Source organism: Solanum lycopersicum, chromosome 2, assembly GCF_036512215.1.
Source record: "Solanum lycopersicum chromosome 2, SLM_r2.1".
Taxonomy (NCBI): domain Eukaryota; kingdom Viridiplantae; phylum Streptophyta; class Magnoliopsida; order Solanales; family Solanaceae; genus Solanum; species Solanum lycopersicum.
Window position 1 is genome coordinate 17019163 of NC_090801.1, and position 1391 is coordinate 17020553.

At 38.6% G+C, this 1391-nt stretch overlaps 1 protein-coding gene across 1 annotated transcript; it reads right to left on the reverse strand.

The window, feature by feature from the left end:
- Positions 1-267: 267 nt before the first annotated feature.
- Positions 268-999, reverse strand: LOC104645270 (uncharacterized). The gene has a single exon (XM_010316623.2). The coding sequence runs from the start codon at positions 997-999 to the stop codon at positions 268-270; it is 732 nt and encodes a 243-aa protein (XP_010314925.2).
- Positions 1000-1391: the final 392 nt, after the last annotated feature.

The window sequence follows — 1391 nt, forward strand, 5'->3', positions numbered from 1 at the left end:
TGTAAAATCTGCCACCCTGGTGCTATTCCTCTCAGAACTGAACTCATATTATTATTTTTAACTCTAGTTTCTACTAGACCAGCTAAACACACTTTATTTTGTATAAGCAGCTTGATCTCCTTCTGCTTATACCTTTTATTCATGCCCCTTACATTCCAAAACAACCACTTCATCAACAAGACTTTGGTGCTCCACCTCTATCAACAAAAAGTGAAGTAGTTTTAGCATTCATAAGACTCTCAAATCCATTCCTTGTTGCAATAGGCTTCAGTATGGGAAATCCAAGCTCAATCCCAGCTGACTATACCCCTGCATTGCATAACTTTTTGGTGTTTGCATTATTTCTGTGATCTGTTCTTCTTCTTGTTCTTCTAGCTGATTCTTCTTCTCTTGGTTATGTTCCTCCTTCTTCTCTTGACTAGTCTTCTGTGATATTGGCCCTTTATATTGCCATGTTTGAGTTACTTTCTTCCCTGGTGTTCTTTTCTTCATTACCTCCTCATTTGGATCAGTCACTACTTGACATACATGTCCAATCTTCTGACATTTATCACAGTACTGAGGCCTCCATTCCAACACCACATCCTGTAAGAATGTCTTCCCATATGGATCCACTACTGTAATTTTCTGGGGAATTTTTTTTGTGACATTAACTTCTACTAGCATTCTAGCATATGAAATCCTAGTTTGTTTAGTAGTACATTCATCCGCAAAGATAGGAACTCCAATTGCACTGGCTATCCTACTCAAGGATCCCCCTCCCCAACAATTCAAAGGCAAGTTTGGAAAATTAACACATAGAGGTATTTCTGTTAAGAACTCACTTCCAAAATCAAATTCAGGACTCCATTGCTTCAGTATTATTGGTCTATTATTGATTGAATATGGTCCTGAGAACAGGACCTCATTCATGTCACTTACTTTCTGGAACTTGATCAAATAGTATCCATCTTCATGAAGGAACACTTCAGGCTTACTCACACTTGACCAGTTCACCATTATATACCTCTTCATGGTATTATACCCTGGGCATTCCCCAATCACATAAGCAATAAGGGCACATTTCCATTTCTGTTCTTCATCCTAGACCTCTTTCTCTTCAAGCTGCACTACTGCTTGACCATCAACTACCTGTGGAGGAATATATGATAGCTGTATTCCATTACTCGCAACTCGATTATTTTTTAACATGTTTACCCACGGTTCAGCTGCTTGCTTCTGATCATTCTCTTCATTAACCACTTTGTCCTTACTCTGTGAGCTGTTTGTTACTGTTCCATTGCTTTCCATTTGGATCTCTTTTTCAAAACCCTTTAGATCTAAGTTCCCACGTTCCACATCCTTAGTACTGTGAGCTTCAAAAATCAATTTCCTAGCTCCTTTAGTGTTTG